At 41.5% G+C, this 18400-nt stretch overlaps 1 protein-coding gene across 8 annotated transcripts in view; it reads right to left on the reverse strand.

Annotated features, from left to right (window-relative positions):
- Positions 1-18400, reverse strand: part of Specc1 (sperm antigen with calponin homology and coiled-coil domains 1) — a 263508-nt gene that overhangs the window by 69593 nt on the left and 175515 nt on the right. For 7 of the 8 annotated variants that reach the window (XM_029483987.2, XM_085829940.1, XM_029483988.2 and 4 more), the window contains 3 exons: positions 17979-18157; positions 3777-3922; positions 2441-2541 (listed from right to left, as the gene is read on the reverse strand). In XM_029483987.2, coding sequence (XP_029339847.1) covers positions 2441-2541; positions 3777-3922; positions 17979-18157 — 426 coding nt within the window. Of the gene's footprint in view, positions 1-2440; positions 2542-3776; positions 3923-8944; positions 12559-17978; positions 18158-18400 lie in introns of those variants that run through there. The other variant, XM_029483992.2, reaches the window with a different exon arrangement.

Below are 18400 nucleotides of genomic sequence, written 5' to 3' on the forward strand. Positions count from 1 at the left end.
TGGTATTCATTTTCTCAATCAAATTTATCACTGTTCTTTTAGAATCTATGTCTAATAGAATCAATATATGGATCTGCTAAGCCTGTTTCTGTTTTTCTGTTTTTTTTTGTTTTTGGCTTTTTTTTTTTTTTTTAATTGTTGTGGCTTTTAGTCTTTCAGTGCCATCTATTCCATGTGCCTGGAAATCTATGAACTGACTAAAGGACTCTGTATTTGAAAACAAAAATCTATGCCAGGTGGTGGTGGCACAGCACTCAGGAGGCAGAGGCAGGCACATTTCTGAGTTCAAGGCCAGCCTGGTCTATAAATCAAGTTCTAGGACAGCCAGGGCTACACTGAGAAACCCTGTTTCGAGGAGAGGAGAGAAGAGGAGAGAAGAGGAGAGGAGAGGAGAGGAGAGGAGAGGAGAGGAGAGGAGAGGAGAGGAGAGGAGAGGAGAGGAGAGGAGAGGAGAGGAGAGGAGAGGAGAGGAGAGGAGAGGAGAGGAGAGGAGAAGGAGGGGAAGGGAGGGGAGGGGAGGGAGGCAGCTGTAAGGTAAGGTTCCCATATGAGGTACCTTCCTGAAAAGATTTAAAGTCATGAAAGAAAACACAGAAAAATATTCTCTTCAGTGAAAACATTCCAGGGGGAAAAAAAACCCAAAAATTATCTCTTCATTAAAAGGTAATTATGATGTTATAAGATAAAACCATAGCTTAAAAAAGTCAGACATCTTACATTTTTAAACAATATTTTTCTTAAAAATGTAAAGTTCCATGTATGTGTGTGGAAATATACATGAGTACAGGAGCCTGCTGAAGAGGCCAGATATATTAGACTTCTGGAGCTGGAGTTACAGACAGTTGGGAGGCTCCATATGAATCCTCTGTAAGAGCAGTAAGTCCACCCACCCACTGAGCCTTCTCTCCAGTCCCTAGTAGAAGCACTCTGTGTAAAAACAAAGATTAAGAAGAATATATCAAAATGTTTTTTGTGTTTTGATTTTTCGAGACAGGGTTTCTCTGTGTAGCCCTGGCTGTCCTGGAACTCACTCTGTAGACCAGGCTGGCTTCGAACTCAAAAATCCACCTGCCTCTGCCTACCAAGAGCTGGGATTAAAGGCGTGCGCCACCACTGCCCGGCTCAAAGTGTTTTATGAACAGTAAACAATTGCAACATATAGAAAAGTGGTCAGCGCAAAGATAAGTACATAAATGGAAGATGAAAGCAACATCACACAGTCACATATGAAGAAGCGAAACCACAAAAGTCAAACTGAGTCCCACCTCTCCTGCTAAAACCTTTGACACTTGCACAGAAGTGAAAACTCTTGGGAAACCGCACTTTTCTAAGTGAAAGACTACATGGAAGGGTAATGCATCTATCGAGTGCTTCAATACGTGAGGACAGAGCCAACCCATCTCCCTTCTTTTGTAGCACACTTCCCTTTTCTAGGAACCAGCGTCTAGAGTTCTAAGAACCCAGCTCCCTCAACTCCACTGCGGGCCTTTGCTCACTACTCTAAAGACTGGAAAGCTAAAGGGTATTTTTTTCTAAACTCCTTAAAGCTTGGGTCATCCTGTCATTTGGCTTCTGTGACACAGACACATTCTCAAAACTCTAGAAGTTGCCAGGAAGGTGCAGCGGCCCTTCTGCTGCTTCCGCTGGCTGTGGAGGCACCTGCTTTTCTGTAGCAGAGGCTCTGGTTCTGCCACACAGCTCTATGGGTAGATGGGGCATGTGGTTTGCTGCTGTGGCTGCACATGTTGTTGTGCAGTCCTGAAGCTGATCTTAGGTGTTGATGGACACAAGCACTTAGTGAAAGATGTTCTGAATCAAGACAGCAGAGTGCGTTTAAGGGCCAACTTGAGATGGTAGAAAGCCTTTCCCATGAGCTCACCAAGGCTTTAGTCACCTCTTCTAGCCCTTGACGTACCAACGCCCCTGAACTAAATTCCTTTCTGCTAACTAAAGCAATTTCCAACATTTTGAAATAAATCCTGATGTGCTTTCATACAAAAATAGTTCCTCAAGAGGTCAGAAGTTTGCATAGGGACCTTCACTGTATTGTTTTGTATTAAGTTAAATCCACAATGCCCGAAACAGCCATCAAGAGTGACTAAGTAACTGCATATGTTGCAGATGTGGCCTTTAAAAGAGAATGACCAAAGATTAGCATTTGAAGTTCCTTCCATACATTCCTTCACTTGATAGACAGAAATTCATAGAGCTCTACTGCGGTGTGATTACTGTCACCCATTGCTCTAAGCAATAAATCTAGTAGTGAGCAAAAAGCCAAATGTCTCTGTTGTTACAGGCCTTCCATTCCAGTACCAGAGTGAAATGAGGACTGAGTGACATATATTCCGATTTCCCAGTCCTGCTGCTTCACAGGCATGCACTCCTATGAGTAAGGAACACCCAAAGGTTACACAAGAGCTGCTGCTGCAGTCTTCTATACCTGCATCGGAGAGACAGCAGCGGCAGGAGCAGTCCTCACTGGGATTCCACTCAGGGGGCTTCTGGGAGTCTTGTGGACAGAAATACTCTGGCCAGTTCCACCTGTCAAGAAGAGATTGGAACATAAATACGTATATCCAGTTCAAAACTGCTTATAATGGGTTTTGATCTGTTTCCCATTGTTGGTGACTTAAAAATCTCATGATGAGTTGGGTGTGGTGGCACAGGTTAGCCACAGCACTCAGGAGAGGGACAGAGGTCAGCCTGACCTACTTAGGAAGCTCCAGGACAACCAGGGCTACATAGAAAGAACTTGTCTCAATTAAAAGAAGACTCTCACATGCTAGGTAGAATGGTTCATTATGCTTTTCTCCTCTGACCATAGCTGGTTTGGGAAAAGGAAAGGAGAAGGGTCAGATGAGTGACAGATGGTTTCAGATACCAATATTGAAGCAAGAGGAAGGAAATACATGATGAGGTTTCTCTTGGGGAAACAACAGGAACATTAATCTACAAACCATTATTGATGTATCATGCTCTTTCTCCAGACTGACTCACTGGGTTTTCCTGCCTCTCAAGGTGTGGAGTCTAATCTTAATCTAAATAATCTGGAAACTATTTTAGCAGAGACAATCAATTCATCTTAGAATTAGCCACTGCTTCAGTCTTCCAATACAATGCACATTTGTGGTAGTCAAAAAAGGAAGTTATCAAAGCTTCAACACACTATCATGTATGTGCTTAAAGGTCATGTATGTGCTTAAAGGTCATGTATGTGCTTACAGGATGAGTGTGTAAGTGCTTCATGTAAGATACACAGCCACAACACACTATCATGTATGTGCTTACAGGATGAGTGTGTAACTGCTTCATGTAAGATACACAGCCACGGGGAAATTGTGAGTCAGTCAGACCATTCCAGAGCAAGCTGGCAAGAAACCCAAGATCAGAAGCAACAGATAGGAAAGCTCACATCTACGACCAAATAGAAAAGAGTCTAATAGCACATTGCAAGGGAGGATGTTGAGACTCCTGACAAGGAGGCCAAATACACACAGGGAATGCTCATTTCCTGGAAGATGAAGCTGCTGGCCATCCTTGCTGGTTCTCTGAACGCAGGAAGACAGCCCTGAAAGGGATGAAGTGGGGACGAGACAGCAAGTGGAAGTAGGATGAGGCTGCCTCAGTATTACCTATGGTCTCACAGGCTCTGCGAGGCTTCCTGCAGAGATGCATGAGCTAGAGTGAGCTCGTGCTTCAGTCAACTTGTTGGGGTCTGTGTGGCAGAGCGGGTTGGTATGTGGGCTAGGATGTGAATGCATAGTTCTGTAAAATACCTGAGTGTCCTAAGTCAAATGATTTGATCAGTGACTTTACTGTGGTTGCAGAGTCTGAAGGAGCTGGAGATGTTCTGTTGACATAGACTCCACGCCACCGGCCAGCAGCATCGACCTCTGAGGACTCTGGCTCTTCATTCACAGGTCTGTATGGCAAAGAGCACATTAAATTGAAAAGGTGGAGGGTGTCCTCAGTGGGAAAAGACATAGATGGAAGCAAAACCAATGTGGGCAGAATAAGCTGGAAGGGAAACCCCAATTTTAAATCGATTTCTGAATTTTAATAAAGTAAATGCTGATCTCAATTTTTTTATACTTTCTCAGAAGGTAGTCAGAAATAATACATTTGTGAACAGAATGATATCTCTATCTCTGCGAATGTGAAGAAATGTGAGTGTAATTTCTTGTCGGTGTACACAGTGGACTGGCCTATTGGCACGTGCTCCAGTCCTCAGGGGGCGCTCAGAGGCTGGAGAGGTGAATCTTAAGACTCTTGCTTGGCCAAGGTTTCATATGACTTAAGCTTCCCGACAGAGCCTTGGGCCAGAGCCAGAACAGGAGGCATTTACGGTGCTGACATGACTGTGACAGAGGCAAGGTGCTCCTGGGGCTAGGAATTGTGGTTGCAGCTTTCTACATGGGCAGGCAACCTCCTGGTTTAGGGTTCCCATCATGGTGAAGGCAGTCCGGTTGTGTTGTAACCTCAGAAACCTGTTCCTGTAAGCTCGGTCTACAATCTAGTTGATTCAGTTTTCTTAGCAAGTTTGTAAGTTATTTAACGCTTTTCTGCCTAAGCCACCTGAAGTGCAACTGCTTACGTACACTAGCCCTTCTTGAAATGCTGTTTGCCCTCTGAGAGTAAAAAAATGGAAATTCTGTGCTAAGCTTCCATTCTCATACAAATGTTCTCTACGCTGTGTGGTTTCTAAACACCAGCAGACTCACAGGGGACAGGTCATATGATTCAGCTCTCCAAGGCTTCCTTATCTAGAGGATTTTAGGATGTCATTTAATCTTCTTGTGAATGAGCCAAGATGAGAACTCCCAACCTCCCTGTTGGTAAATCACTGCACTTTTTATTATATCATATTGCCACAGCTGTTGTGCAAGATGACTAATTTATGAGAAAGGCTCAAACAGAATATTTCTGGAAACATATTTAATAAGGTCAGTGAAGGTTTAAAATATTTCCCGATTTTTTTAAACTAATCTAGCTACACATAAGCTCCTACACTTCAAAATACTTGTCCTTAATTCTTCTAATTGCTCTATAATCAGCACAAAAAGGCTAAATATAAATGAGACAAAATTAAAGCACTTATATCACTCTTGACTGTACAGCCCTTCTTTTTTTTTAATTAGGTATTTATTTCATTTACATTTCCAATGCTATCCCAAAAGTCCCCCACATGCTCCCCCACCCACTCCCACTTCTTGGCCTTGGCGTTCCCCTGTACTGAGGCATATAAAGTTTGCACGACCAATGGACAGCCCTTCTTTTTGAGTGGAAAAAAATCAGTAACTGAAAACTTCCTTGGGAGAAACTAGCAAGCATTTCAAAAATGGGACCTTTTTTGTTTCTTGCTTTTGTCTTTTTAAAGTAATTTCTAATGATTTGCTGCAAAGAGGGAGCTGTAGTGCCTCCTGCCTTGCAGTACATGGCATATAATCAGATGATTAGGCCAGTGCAATCGTGTGACCTGTGGCTCCAGATACTTAGGAAGCCAACGGAAGATTACTTGAGCCCAAGACTGAGGCCAGACTGGGCAAACGGGAAGATTCCATCTCAAATAAGAAGATAAATACAGGAATTAAATGAAACAGAAAAATTAGCTGCTGGGTATGGAGTAAGAAAATGAAGCCAGGTTAAGAGATCAGGTCTAAAGGGCTGGAGAGATGGCTCAGCAGTTAAGAGCTCCGACTGCTCTTCCAAAGTTCAATTCCCAGCAATCACACGGTGGCTCACAACCATCTGTAATGGGGGTCTGATGCCCTCTTCTGGTGTGTCTGAAGAAAGCAATGGTGGTGTACTCATATATATATATATATATATATATATATATATATAGAGAGAGAGAGAGAGAGAGAGAGAGAGAGAGAGACCAGGTCTATATATTTAAAAAAAATTTCTATTTCCACATTAGCAACTCCCAAGCTCATGAAATGTGGGCCACCTTGTAGCACATTTACATGGGTTATGACAAAGAGCACCCAAGGCCCTAAATGCCATTCCTTGTTCATTTAATAAGAATAAAATGGAGAATCCTACATTCTGCAATCTGTTCTTTGTAAGGGTCTAGGTTTCCTACTGATTCGAAGCACTAAATGATAAGTGGGATGATTCACTTAGGCCTCCTAAGAACACTGTGATATGAAATCATGTTTCAACATATCCAAAGATGACGCTCACTTGGCTTTAACAGTAAGAATAAGTCTGACATTATCTTCCAAAAATCTTAAATTCAAAATTATCAAACATCTGAAATTAGGGCCTGGAGAGATGGCTCACCTCTGACTGCCCTTCTAGAAGACCCAGATTTGATTCCCAGCACCCATGTAGCCTAAGCTCACAACTGTCTATGTCTCCAGTTCTAGGAGTTCAAATGCCCTCTTATGACTTCCATGGGTACCAGAAATGTATGCAGTGTATACACACATGTGACAAAAAAACCCCTCTCTCATTCATACACACACACACACCTTAAAAATTCTATAATATTTTGAATATCAAATGGTACCACTAGTAGAAATTCCATACTTGACCCCATATGAGGTTGTAGATACATTAAATGTATAATACAAAGTTGTGTTCAGGCTATGTAAAGTGTAAATGAAACATCAGTGGATTTGAGGAGGCAGCCTGGGTCACAATCCTCTAGGTATCTAATTTTACCTATGTAAATATCTAAAAAAAAAAAAAGTCTGAGGGAAAGCTGTAATCTAAAATAGTCAAATAGAGAAACTTTAATTGCGAACAAGCCTGAAATTCCTTGTACTAGACTAAGAGCTGTTACAGTCCAAGCAATATATGAATGATTACACTCCCTGTGTTTGCAAGAGGAGTAAGAATTCTATATATTATAATAGGTATTATGAAATATTTAATCATATAACCAGGAATATCTTAGCAAATTCTGTAAATAAAAGGAAAATACAAAATTACACACTGGACAAAGCATTTGTTCAAAGCCAATTATGGCCTCTATCACAATGTGGAGTCAAATATGCCTTGAAATTCTAAGCCATCCAAAAGCACAGTTTCTGCTGGTTTCAAAACACGAAAACAAACACTACAGTGTTTAGTGAGTCCAACACACTAGCTTTCCCTATACCACCCTGGAGTTTGCCTTTTTCTTTAGCTATATCCTGCAGGAAATGACTACTCTCTGGTTAGGAATCACATCTAAAACAGAAACAAAACATGCCTGCTACCACATATAAAGCTATAAAGTAACTTCAGTAAATGAATGCAAATGATATATGTCTACTGCATATTCCAGTGCAATGTGTCACACAAGGTGTTACCTACGTCCCAGCCCTGGGCAGCTGAGGAAGGAGTATCTGAAAGCTTAATTTTCTTGTGTGTGTGTTTTGTTTTTTTTGTTTGTTTGTTTTTCAGGACATAGCCCAGCAACCACTGTAGTTGCATCAGGCCCATTAGTTAGCTGCAGGTCTACTACCTTCTGTGTCTTATGGCTTAATTTAACCTATGTATGAACATGTAGCCTTGTCTGTCCTGGATCTCACTCTGTAGACCAGGCTGGTCTCAAACTCACAGAGACCACACTGCCTGGCTTAATTTTCTACAGAAATCTCTTACATTATTTAATTTTGAGGGAAACTCTGACAAAGGCTACCTGGCACATAAATGGTGAATCTGGGGTGTAAACTGAACTTTTTGGGCAGTATGCTTTGTCAAATTCTCTTCAAATCTCCCCCTAGCTTCTCTAACTAGCTGCTTACATTGGTTGTGTGGAACAGAGCTTTCAAATGGTGCTGATTTTCTGCACCGCTTGGTGGCACTGCCTATTTTGATCCAAGTACAGGTAAGCTCTTGTGTATTATGACTGCTAAAGTGTTTCCATGTTAACTCGACTTGGCAATGGTCCCATCACATCGCTGATATGCTTTCAGTTGGTAGATCATTTGTAAAGAGGGGTGGTCCCATCAACCATATGCTTACACCTGCTAAGCTGGAACAGTGGAATAAAGCCCAGATCCAGCCGTTCCCACAGTGTCACTGTAGGCTTCTGTGACTCCCCTCTACCCACAGAGCTTCCAGACTTCAGCTTAGCTCACTGAAGTTTTGTTCTCCTTTATGTACTGACTCAGTTCTTTTGCACATTCTTTGCTCTTACCTGGGATGGCAAAATAATAAAACTATTAATGTTTTAAACAAATCTAAAAGGAGTTTTTTTACTCTTGTTATAAGAAAAAAATTGGGCCACCCACCCATCTCCAAAATTTTAACCCAGAATTGCTCCCGTCTAAAGGAAATACAGGGACAAAGAGTGGAACAGAGACTAAAGGAAAGGCCATCCAGAGACTGCCCCACCTGGGAATCCATCCCATATGCAGCCACCAAACCCAGACACTATTTCTGATGCCAAGAAGTACTTGCTGATAGGAGCCTGATATATCAGTCTCCTGAGAGGCTCTGCCAGAGTCTAACCAATACAGATGCGGATGCTTCCAGCCAACCATTGAACTGAGCATGGGGACCCCAATGGAGGAGTTCGAGGAAGGATTGAAGGAGCTGAAAGGGTTTGAAACCTCATAGGAAGAACAATATCAACCAACCAGACTGGCCCCTTTCCCTAGAGCTCCCAGGAACTAAACTACCAACCCAAGAGTACACATGGACGGACCCATGGTTCCATATGTAGCAGAGGATGGCCTTCTCTAGCATTAATGGAAGGGGAGGCCCTTGGTCCTGTGAAGGCTTGATGCACCAGTGTAGGGGAGTGCTAGGGCTGTGAGGCAGGAGTACATGGTTGGGTGGGGGGCAAGCACCCTCATAGAAGCAGGAGGAAGGGGATGAGATATGGGATTTGCAGAGGGAAAACCAGGAAAGGGGATAACACTTGAGATGTAAATAAATAAAATATCCAATAAAAATGGGAAAAAATGAAGTATTTTATTTCAAGCATCGAATATTATCTGCTGAAATTCGCTTTCTAATTTTGGTACTAGCATACAGAACGAGAAAAAAATCAGGTTAAAAACTTAAACACATCTTACTTTCTAAATCCCATCAAGAAGAACCAAGTCAGTTAGGCATTTTCCATCAGCAATGGAAGCTAAAGAAGGGTATCATTTCCTTAGCTTAAACTGTAATCCTAGCATTCAGGAGTCAGAGTCAGAGTCAGGCAGACAAATCTCTATGAATTTGAGGAGAGCTTGGTCTACATAGTGAGTTCTAGACCAGTCAGGGCTACATAGTGAGATCAAGTCTCAAAAAGCAGACAAACTTTTAAGGCTCTCTGCTATAGAGAATGTGTATCTATATAAGTGGGAGGAATAACAAGGGCTTTCCCCCAGTTCCCTTACAAAGAGGTAAGACAGTATCCTACCCTCCAGGTATCCTCTACCCTCCAGGGCCAGGGCTGGCGAGGAACATAAAGCCAAAGGCATCAGGGATATGAGCACTTTCTGAACTGTCCATAGAAGGAGGATCCTAGGCATAGGTCAGGACATGCCATGGGCTGTATCTAACAGGGACAATGACTAAGCAAAAGCAGACCCAGAAATGTGGCTTCTAAATCCAGGTTTCTCCAGAGAAGAAACTACAAGCCAAGGAATTTTTTTCCCCAAGGCAGAGTCTCACTGTGTAGCCCTAGCTGCCCTGAAACGCACTATGTAAACCAGACTGGCCTCCAAATCATAGCGATCCACCTGCCTCTGTTTCCTGAGTACTAGGAATTAAAGGTGTGCACCACCAACACTCAGTAGGGATTTCTCTTACTGGGTACCTTCTCCCATTGCATACTATTTGAACTTCAATTTACTTTGAGAGCTTTCCTTCTAGTTTATGTTATAGTCAATGATTTAAAGAATCAGTAGGCAAAGTGGTACATCCAGGCAGAATCTACAGATACTCGGGGCAAAGGTCAGGCCCTGATATACTCGTAGCTATTTAAACAAGAGTTTGGGATGAACAGAACAGCCCTTCACATAAAAACATAAAAATGAAAAAAAAAACAAAAACAAAAACCTTAAAGGTCCTCATCTATAAAAATACTTTGTAAAATAAGAATCACATTTAGGAGAGAATAGTCCTTCATAAGTTTATGGAAGGAAAGAGGCACTTGATATCTACCTTAAAATTTCATACAACAGAAAAAAAGATGAAATAAGACAATTTTACTTACTGACTTCTTTTAGAGGATAGGAGGAGGGAAATGGTAGTCCTGGCTGGCCTCAGACTTACTGGGTAAGTAAGGATAAGTGTGAATTCTAGATCCTCTGGCCCCCAAGGGTAGAATTTACAAACATATAGCACCATGGCTAGCAAGATGTTAATTTTAAATAAAAGGCTGAACTTAACTATACGCACACACACACACACACACTTAACTATGCACACACACACACACAATAATCCCATTAAAATATTCTGAAGCAGAACTAACTCAAAAGAATATGACAGGAAGGGCATATTTGGAAAGGCCTCCCTGAGCACAGGAAGCACAGATGAAATAAACAACGGAAAGTGACATTTCCATTCAGTAGGAAAGAATTATTCTGGTAATAAATTATTCTGGCTTGACTGGCTATGCATATGGAAGAAAAAGGGCTGTATGTTACATCAGATTCAGTAAACACAGGGGGATCAAATGACTGGGTGTGCACATCTACATGTGTGTGAAGTAAAGAAAACTTAATAGAGTATTTGGAGTAGAAAAAAAATCTTAAACACAAATAAACCCCCCAGAAACAAAGGAAAATACAATCAGATTCTATTAAATGAAGGTATTAAGGGTTTGACATAGTGGAGTGCATACTATACAGGTAATCTCGAGGTTCCATGCTCAGCCTTGCAAAACAAAAGTTCTGAAATTATAATGAAGCAAAAGTTTCAAACAAAATTCATACGAGCCCTCCAGAAAGGCAACCAGTGATTAAAATTCAAACCACAGACTCTTCTAAATAACATTTATTTAGCATATCATAAACACATGTTGAAAACATTCAATAGTACCCAGAGGAAAGACAGATTGATATATAACTGCAAATATCGCTGTGCACTTGAAATTGAAGTTGCGTCTTTCTCTTTGTTTATATATCAAAAAATTTGGCACACAAATTTTAAGTCATCTTAGAATTCTCAATTTGAAGAAAAGGTCTTTCAGAACACAAATTATAGTCCTATTTGGACAAGCCCAACTAGTTTCTACATGATTTTTACAGAGGATATCAATGTCTTTTCTTTCTCATTTCAAGCTAAATCTGTGCTCTCAAAGTCAATACCTCAAAATGTCTTCCTGAGTTTAAGAATAATCCCCAGTCTTAATTTTCCTTTTATTAGAGATTAACTCATATCTTCTAGAACGATGTAGCTAGAACCCTACATGGACACACTGGAAATGCCCCTCAAAGAGGAGCCTGGTAGATTTTCACTGAGCTGCCCTCATATGAGACAAGCAGTAGGTTTTCACTGGAGTTGTCCTCACATGGGAAGTACAGTAGGTAGATCTTCTCTGGCGCCGTCTCTCACAGGAGACGTGCCGTAGGTTTTTGTCTGATGGGTTTGCTGAGTCAGATACAGGTCTTCACATATATATATACACATTTCCAAAAGTCAAATCACTTCCTGCATTTCAGACCACTGTGAGCTGTGTGCTTCTGCATTGAAAGTCTTTAAGTTTCCAGGGTGAGTTTCATTTGTGAGGCTTTTGTTGTAAGTTGTTCTTCATTAGTTTGTTGGGTTTCTACTGACATTGTCACCTAACTACATCCTTTATCATCAACCAAACGTGCTGATAGTTAGCCATCAGAGACTCTAGAAACCAACCAAAGCTTAGGGGCAGGTTCAAATGAGGTAATGAAATGAGGCTGCAGCTTTAAAAAGACTCAAGGAACCCTCAATGTTAGGAGCAGATCTTTAACTTCTCTGGTCTAAGGCACCACACAGATGGCTTCTTATTTTGCTGCAAGTAGCTTGAATTCCAAGATTGTTGAATCCTGTGTTCAAGTGGGCAGCATAAAAGTAAACACCGGAAAGCAGAGCCCACATGGGCTGCTTCACCAATGCCCGGGGCTTGCTATGCCACTATTCTCTTTATGGGTTCTAGTTACATATGAAAACTTTTTTCACAAGACTTGTATTTTGTTTTTCAGAATTTCATTTTATTCTCCATAGAGAGAGAGAGAGAGAGAGAGAGAGAAAGAGAGAGAAGGAAAAAGGGAGGGAGGGAGGGAGAGAGAGACGAGAGAAAAGAGAGGAGAGAGAAAGAGAGAGAGAGAGAGAGAGAGAGAGAGAGAGAGAGAGAGAGAAGAGAGAGAGCACTGAATTTTCTGAGAAAAAAGAGGGAAATACTTTTGACTGTGTGATCGTGCAGTGAGTTGATTCCAAGGTGAAGGAGGAAACTAGAGAAGCTTTGGTTGTGATGACTGTGTGGGATAGGGAATGGCATAGGAGACAAGTGAGCTCTTTACACAGTGGTAATCTCCTCTACAGAGTCCCCCTTTCATATAGAAATGGCAGTAGTTTCCAATCATGGCAAGGGCTGGGCTCTCTTTCTTCCACCAAATGCTCTGCTAGCTGACAGAGACCATGGAGCTGTGAAGATAGAAATGGGAGGGAAGGCTGGTAAAGGACTTATAGAAGCCAACGGGATCTTTCTTACAAACACAAGTGCTACCAGCTTATCTGCCTCACAGGGAGGAGCTGATACCCACAACACAGCCATGTTTTCATTTTGATTGCTGCAAAACAATTTTTGGAAGCCAATGCTTTTTGGACTGAGCAAATGGCAAAACTCCAAAATGCCATTACCCAGCTCCTTCCCCGGAACTTCTCCACGAACTGTCCTGGAGAAGCAGGGATGCACATCAGCCCCTGGCATTTGCAGAGTTCTGTGCTTCCCTCCGTCATCAATGCCAAGAACAAAACAAAATGATCTCTTTTTACTATTCTCGCCTAAGAAGTCTAAAGACTCAACGAAGAGCATACCTATATTTTCCCAAACAGGAGAAAGGCATTTGTAGCCCTTTAGATTACAGACTCGGCTAGGGTGTTAGCTCAGTGACAGAGCACTTGTGTAGCATGTACAAGGTCCTAGGTTTGATCCTCAGAATCACACATACAGATTTAAACATCATAGGCTTATATATCTAATGTCATAACTGTATTTAACTATGAAAACATATGCAAGTGACTGAATTATGCTTGAGAGAAGACCATAGGAGATGTCCAATTTCTACTTTAAGGGCCAAATGAAATGCCTGTGGGCCCAGTAATGCTAAAGTAAATAAGAAACTGCCTAGGAATTTCTATGGGAACTGGTCTTTCCACCAAGACCAGGGATTCAGTGTCACAGCTGAGTTTCAAGTGACATCTTTGTTATCCAAGAACATTCCTCCATCATAGGCACATCTTCTCTAGCAGCAGCTATAGAAAGAACACATGCTGTGTTGCTCTGAAATGTTAGAGCTTTAAGGACAGGGCAGCACAGGCATACACAACGGACATTAGCACACAGAGCAGATGTTCACACTTAGTTAAAAGCCAGCTCCAGCAGGTCTGTATGGGACAGGTCACCATGCTTCACTTAGTGGGGACAGCATACACACTGAGGACAATGTGTGATCCAGGGGAAGATGTAAGGATCCGCACATGGAAGCAGAAGGATTTCATTTTGGAAGTTAGTGCTGTTAATCGGCAGCAGATATTTAGTGTTTCTAATAGGTTCTTTCTTGTAAAGATGTCTTCCACAGGTTCCTATTGATACTATCATGATAAATACTGTAAGAATGAAGCATGTCACCCTAAAAATAATTCCTGCTATTATTCATGACTCCTGTATGTGTATTGCTCATCATCAATACCTTTTGTTAGAAGTGCTGTATGTGGCCCCACAGAATCCAGATGCTGAGATGCCTATGTTCCTATGTTCCCCTGTATCTGTTGAAAACTATGAAACAAATTGATTGATTGATTGACTGACTGATTGATTAATTGATTGATTGATTTGGGATGAAACCTGGACTTGGTACACGCTAAGCAAGCAGTGATCCACTGAGGTACATCCTATCCCAGAGACGTGATGTTTTAATTTAAATGAGTTTTTATTTTAATGTCTAACTCTTAACTATCCAGGGAAGGAGCCATAACTGAGAAAGTTATATCTTACACTTTTATTCATTAATTTTTATGTCCAGTAAAACAGAACATTTTCATGCTTATTAATAAAAATATATCAGCATGTTTAAATTCTGGGAGAAAAAGATCAGGCCTAGAAGTCAGAGCTAACTTTTGGAGATGGTTATCCTTAAGGTTCCGAGGACTGCATGGGAGAGATGGCGGGGCTAGATCTTGGGTTTCTGACTAAAAGAGAAAGGTCAGCTGACCAACCAGCCTCAGAATGGGAGAACCTGAAAGCACCTAGTCATAGTTCCTAATCTAAACAGAGAGTAGAGCTACATGGGGAAGAGGGCAGTGCCAGCTGGCTGCAAGACTGAGAATTTAGAAAGATGGAGAGTTTATTCTCCATGACTTTTGCATATTCCTCTTTATAGTTCATGCAACTTTTATATTTATGATTGACTGTTGCTGTTAGAATCATGCATGAATAGTCACAACTGCTTTATCTTATGAATTAAACCCTTTGACAACATAAAAAGAATAAACTAACATCAATATATCAGTATTAAGATATATGGGGGCATTTATGCATACATATGTATGTATATGTGCTATATGTAATGTGTTTACATATACACATGTATGTATATGTGTGTGTGTATTCACACACACATTTGAGGAGTAGTTGTATGTGGTGTATGCATATACCCGTGTGCGGGTTTGCTCACCTGTGCTTGTATGTTCAGAGATCAAAGATGTCAAGTGTTTTTCACTATTGCTCTCTGCCTTATTCTATAGGACAGGATTTTTAAATGAACCTGAAGAGTGCTGTTTCAGAGGCTAGCCCCTGAACTCCTGGCATCTACCTGACTACAGCTTCCCAACACTAGGGTTACAGGCATTTGTGCCCATGACCAGCTTCTTTACATAGTTTCTGGGAATTCAAATTCAGGTCCTCACCCTTAAAAGCAAGCATACTTACCCACCAAGCCATTTTTCTAGGCCCCATTTTTTTATGCCCCCCCCCCCTTCCCAAGACAGAGTTGTTCTCTGTGTAGCCCTGGCTGTCGTAGAACATGCTCTGTAGACCAAGCTGACTTTGAACTCACAGAGATCCATGTGCCTCTGTCTCCTTAGTGCTGGGATTAAAGGCATGAGACACCACCACCCAGGTTTTTGTTTGTTGTTTGTTTTTGTTTTTAATATAGGGTCTTGTGTACTTCATGCTGGCCTCAAACTCACTATGAAGTCAGGGATGGTCTTGAACTACCCATCCTCTATCTCTACCTCCCAAGCGATAGGATTATAGCTATCCCCTAGCATACCTGGCAATTCCCTGAATAAGATCATCTATTCTGACTCTAAAATAAAAACATAATAGGGAGTGATGGCATGTGCCTATAGTTCTAAAAACTTGGGAAGATGAGGTAGGAGAATTACTACACTCTCAAACCATTCAAAGCATAATAATAATAATACCCACACGTTTGAAAATGTACTGGGACTAAAGATGACTAATGGGTTAAATTGTATCCCACTTTGTTCTGTACTTCTGCCTAGACTCCTTGTTTGCTTACCTATCGGCTGACTCTATGTGATTCCTTTAAATGCCCACTTACACAGAATGAGAGTATGGACTGCAAGCCCCATGTTACAGTCATGCTGCTATTTGGATGTTCTTGTCTTGTCTCAGCTGTGTTTGTAAGACCTCATCAGAGAACCCTCTGCAAGTTCTCTGGCTTTATTTCCTTCATGAATAACCCTTGGGTCCTTATGAGATGACTGTCAAAGTCAAATTGAAATGTCAGGCAAGAACTTGTTCCACCATGGAATCACTAAGTTGTTTCAGGAGCTTTAAGGCTTTGGGTTGGTCTCCATTTTTGCTCATATGGTAGGTTCAGGAAGAAGCTGAGTTACCAGCCAGTAATTTTCAAAAAGTCAGTTCTTCAAGGAGCCACTTGTGAGAAGTATAAAATCCAATAAGAGCCTATCAGCAGCAGTTGTCCCATGTCTTGCCAAGTGTCAGGCAAACACTGAAGCAGAATGGTTTTCAGTAACACGTCCACTATGATTGCTGTCAGTTCTAAAGTTTTGAAAGGTTTTATGATTTGAGTTGCTAGATTTGAGTAGTTGGTTTAAAATGTTCAGGAAAATAAAAATTGGCACGTTTTTAAAAGAAAAATGAAGGAGACAGAATGTAGCACACAGAGCCCGACACTTTCAGGACACAGGTGAAGGTGTCCCATTCCCTCGGAGTTTCAGCAGGGATCAGTGAACCTACGCAGGAAACGCAACATCTTGTACAATAATCTATGCACACTCACCACAGAAATGTAGAGCCTGTCTTTTATAAAACAATAATTTTTAAAATAATGCAAGTAGCAAGCAATGCAAGTTATGGCTTGGTTCCTCTTCCAAAGGCATAGAATGTGGAAGCACGGCAGACAGACAATGATAGCAGGCACAAAGGCAAATAGAGGACCCTGTGATCATCTCAGTAGGGGACATCAGAAACCTTCATTTCCTATTCCCCTTCTGACTAACACAAAACAACAACAACAACAAAACCCCAGAATCATCCTGTTCTTTTGTGTCCAGAAAATAAAGTTGAACTATGAAATAACGGTCATGACTTTCCAAGACTACATGAATCCTTCTCTAGCCAAAGGAACAAGCCATAACTGTAACAGATTTGAAAGACAATATAAAAGACTTCTAAGAAACAGAATTGTGCGAAGAATCTAACTTTCCCAATGTTGTAAAACTCATAATCACTGATCAGACCCTAAGGCTCAGAAACAAATCAACAAGCAGCTCTTCTAATCCTGGAATACAAAGATTAAGGCAACTTCCATAGACTTATATTGAGAACCCACTAAATTTGACTTTAAAAGACAGTATTTTATATTTGAAAACATTTAGAAATTCAAAATAATTTCTGAACACTGAAAATCCTCAAAGCTCCCATTAGGGGAAGATACCACATTACCGAATGCCAAAAATGCTGTAGATAATGTGTAAATCTGTAAATCCTACTTCAGTTTTAAATTTCATTGCTCTTATGGGTATGAGTATTTAGTCTGCATGCACGCCTGGCACCCTCTGAGGCCAGAAGAGGGTATCAGATCTCCCCTAGGACTGGAGTTACAGATGGCTGTGATCCACCATGTAGTTGGCTAGCAATCAAACCTGGGTCCTCTGAAGAGGGCAGCCAGCACTCTTAACCGCTAAGCCATCTCTCCAGCTTGAATTTTCTATACCAATCAACTTCAAGTTTGCTTTAGGAACACGTTCTTAAACATGATTGGGCAAATGTATTGTGAGGCACCTGGGATGGGGGCTGGGAATAAAGCTTGGTGAACTCACTATGGATCTGAGGATAACTTGAACTCCTAGCTTTCCTGCCCGTCTTCTAAGAGCTGGGATAACAGGTATCAGGCACCACTGGATCCAGCAGACACACGACTTTTGTTGTTTCTTTGTTTTTGTTTACGGCAGGGATGCAAGGTAGCTTGGACTCCCTATTTAGACCTTGCTGGTCTCACACTTGCGTCTATCCTTGTGCCTCTGAGACCCCTGGAATGCCTCTACCTTTCTGAACTAGCCCATGAGATCAGAAATCACGAAGCACATTCCTAGGCTGGTAGGAATGGCTCCTCTATCTGATGGCAGTTTTCCTCCATAAAGTCATTTTAGCTTTTTCTGATGTATGAGACTTTGGCAAGTTATTATTTATGAGTGTGTTCTCCCTATGCTGATAAATACTAAAGTCTATCAAGTGCCCCTTCTTTAAACGTATGAGAACAGTTGGCTAGATTTTTTTTCCTTCACAAGAAGCAAAGCACTGACTATGTGCCCATTTGATTCACAGAAGTGTGGCTCTTCCTGTGACCCACCTGCTGTGCCCCTGTATGTCCCCCAGCTCCTTCTGCAACCTGGCATTTTTCTCTTCCTCCTCCAGCAACCTCCTCTTCACAGTGCGCAGCTCCTGCTGAGCCTCACACTTGATGTCGTTGGCCACAACCACTGCAGTCTGTAAGTCTGCCTGGAATCGCCTCCATTCTTCTGTTTCCTCCTGAAAAGGACAGACTCCATGTTACCTCAGACACTAGGTAAGTGTGCTGGGGTCTCTATGTAGGGGTTTCTGAAGCTTAGTTCCTGAAGAATCAGTCATTAAGAGGCTTAAGCAGAAAGACTTGGCTTTAATGCCTCACTACTTGAAAGAGACACAAGAAGTAACTCCTTGATGGCACAGAGTTCTTTGTAACTAAAAATTGAATGATTGCTTTAGTTTCATTTCCTGCCAGAAAAAAAAAAT

This window comes from Mus caroli, unplaced genomic scaffold, assembly GCF_978045245.1.
Source record: "Mus caroli unplaced genomic scaffold, Mus_caroli_1 scaffold_13, whole genome shotgun sequence".
NCBI classification, from domain to species: domain Eukaryota; kingdom Metazoa; phylum Chordata; class Mammalia; order Rodentia; family Muridae; genus Mus; species Mus caroli.